The following is a 1198-nucleotide window of genomic DNA, read 5'->3' as shown; positions in this document are numbered from 1 at the left end:
GGCGGCACCGGGGCGGCTCCCCGTACCCGCTGCCCGGGAGGCCCCGCGGGGGTCGCCTGTGCTCACCTCGACGCCTAGCGCCTCCCGGGCCGCGCCGTGGTTATGGCTGCGCGCGTGTTTAAGGCTCTGGTTCTCTAGCTCCTTGACACGGTGCGTTTGAAAGCTAGGAGGCAAACGCCTGGGTGTCTTACAGCCTGGTGGCTTTACTCGAAGTCAGTACAGCAGTTTTCCTAGAGGTTTTTGAGTTTGGAGGGCTGAGACCTCGGAGCCTATAATAACGGTAGTTTTACCTCGTGCTGTGAGTTCAGCACGATGACTCGCGGCTCGCAAGTGTGCTTGGTAACTTGCACGTCTGTACTTACAGGCAAACTTTTTATCTCTCTCTTAGGACTGTGGTGCTTTAGTGAACTGTTTTTTGTGAAAGAGCCTCAGGACGTAACTGTCTCAAGGAAGGATCCAGTGGTTTTAGACTGCCAGGCCCGTGGTGAAGCTCCTATAACTATTACATGGCTGAAAAATGGAGGCAAAGTATCTGAAAATGAACGGATCTACACTTTATCTAATGGCTCGTTATATATCAGTGAGGTGGAAGGAAAGAAAGGAGAGCTGTCTGATGAAGGATTTTACCAGTGCTTAGCTCTGAACAAATACGGGGCCATTCTCAGTCAAAAAAGCCACCTCACACTAGCAAGTAAGTTCCAGCTCTTGTTTATTAACCTGCTCCTGAGTTTGTGACAATTCCCTGAACAGCACACAGCAACCTATCATTTTGATTGTGTACCTGAAAAGACAAATTACAAAAGTAAAGAACAAGTCAATTCTGCAGAACCTTTGTTTCTTTTTAAATGTGTAAGAATTGTGAGCAAAACTTGTGGTGGCCCCTTTTTGAGTCCCTGATGTGGCAGGAGCGGCACAGCCACCTATGAGACCTCTTGGGCAGTGGTGCCTTGTGTGGGTGGCTCATGTGGGTCACTGGTATCCAGAGCAGGTGGTGATGCAGAGCTGTGCTGGCAACCTGCTAAAAAAGTCCCGGGTCTTGTTTCTCAAGTGCTCTTCAGGCAGCCTTACAAGGATTATCTATAAATCTGATAAAAAAAATTATTATTCCTTGTTCAGGAGCTTGATGTTGTGTTGTGCCATCTTGGGGCAGGGCAGAATGATAATAGAGATGGCTGTCTTTGGGAAGGGGAAGAGGGGC

At 48.9% G+C, this 1198-nt stretch overlaps 1 protein-coding gene across 1 annotated transcript in view; it reads left to right on the top strand.

The window, feature by feature from the left end:
* Positions 1 to 312: 312 nt before the first annotated feature.
* Positions 313 to 1198, top strand: part of PRTG (protogenin) — an 88061-nt gene continuing 87175 nt past the window's right edge. Inside the window, exon 1 of the mRNA XM_009323417.1 lies at positions 313 to 691. Within this exon, the coding sequence (XP_009321692.1) occupies positions 313 to 691 (379 nt within the window). The remainder of the gene's footprint in view (positions 692 to 1198) is intronic.

Source organism: Pygoscelis adeliae, unplaced genomic scaffold (genome assembly GCF_000699105.1).
Source record: "Pygoscelis adeliae isolate BGI_AS28 unplaced genomic scaffold, ASM69910v1 Scaffold545, whole genome shotgun sequence".
In the NCBI taxonomy this organism is placed as follows: Eukaryota; Metazoa; Chordata; class Aves; order Sphenisciformes; family Spheniscidae; genus Pygoscelis; species Pygoscelis adeliae.
Note: the sequence above shows the minus strand (reverse complement) of the source record. Positions and strands in the feature narration are given on the sequence as shown.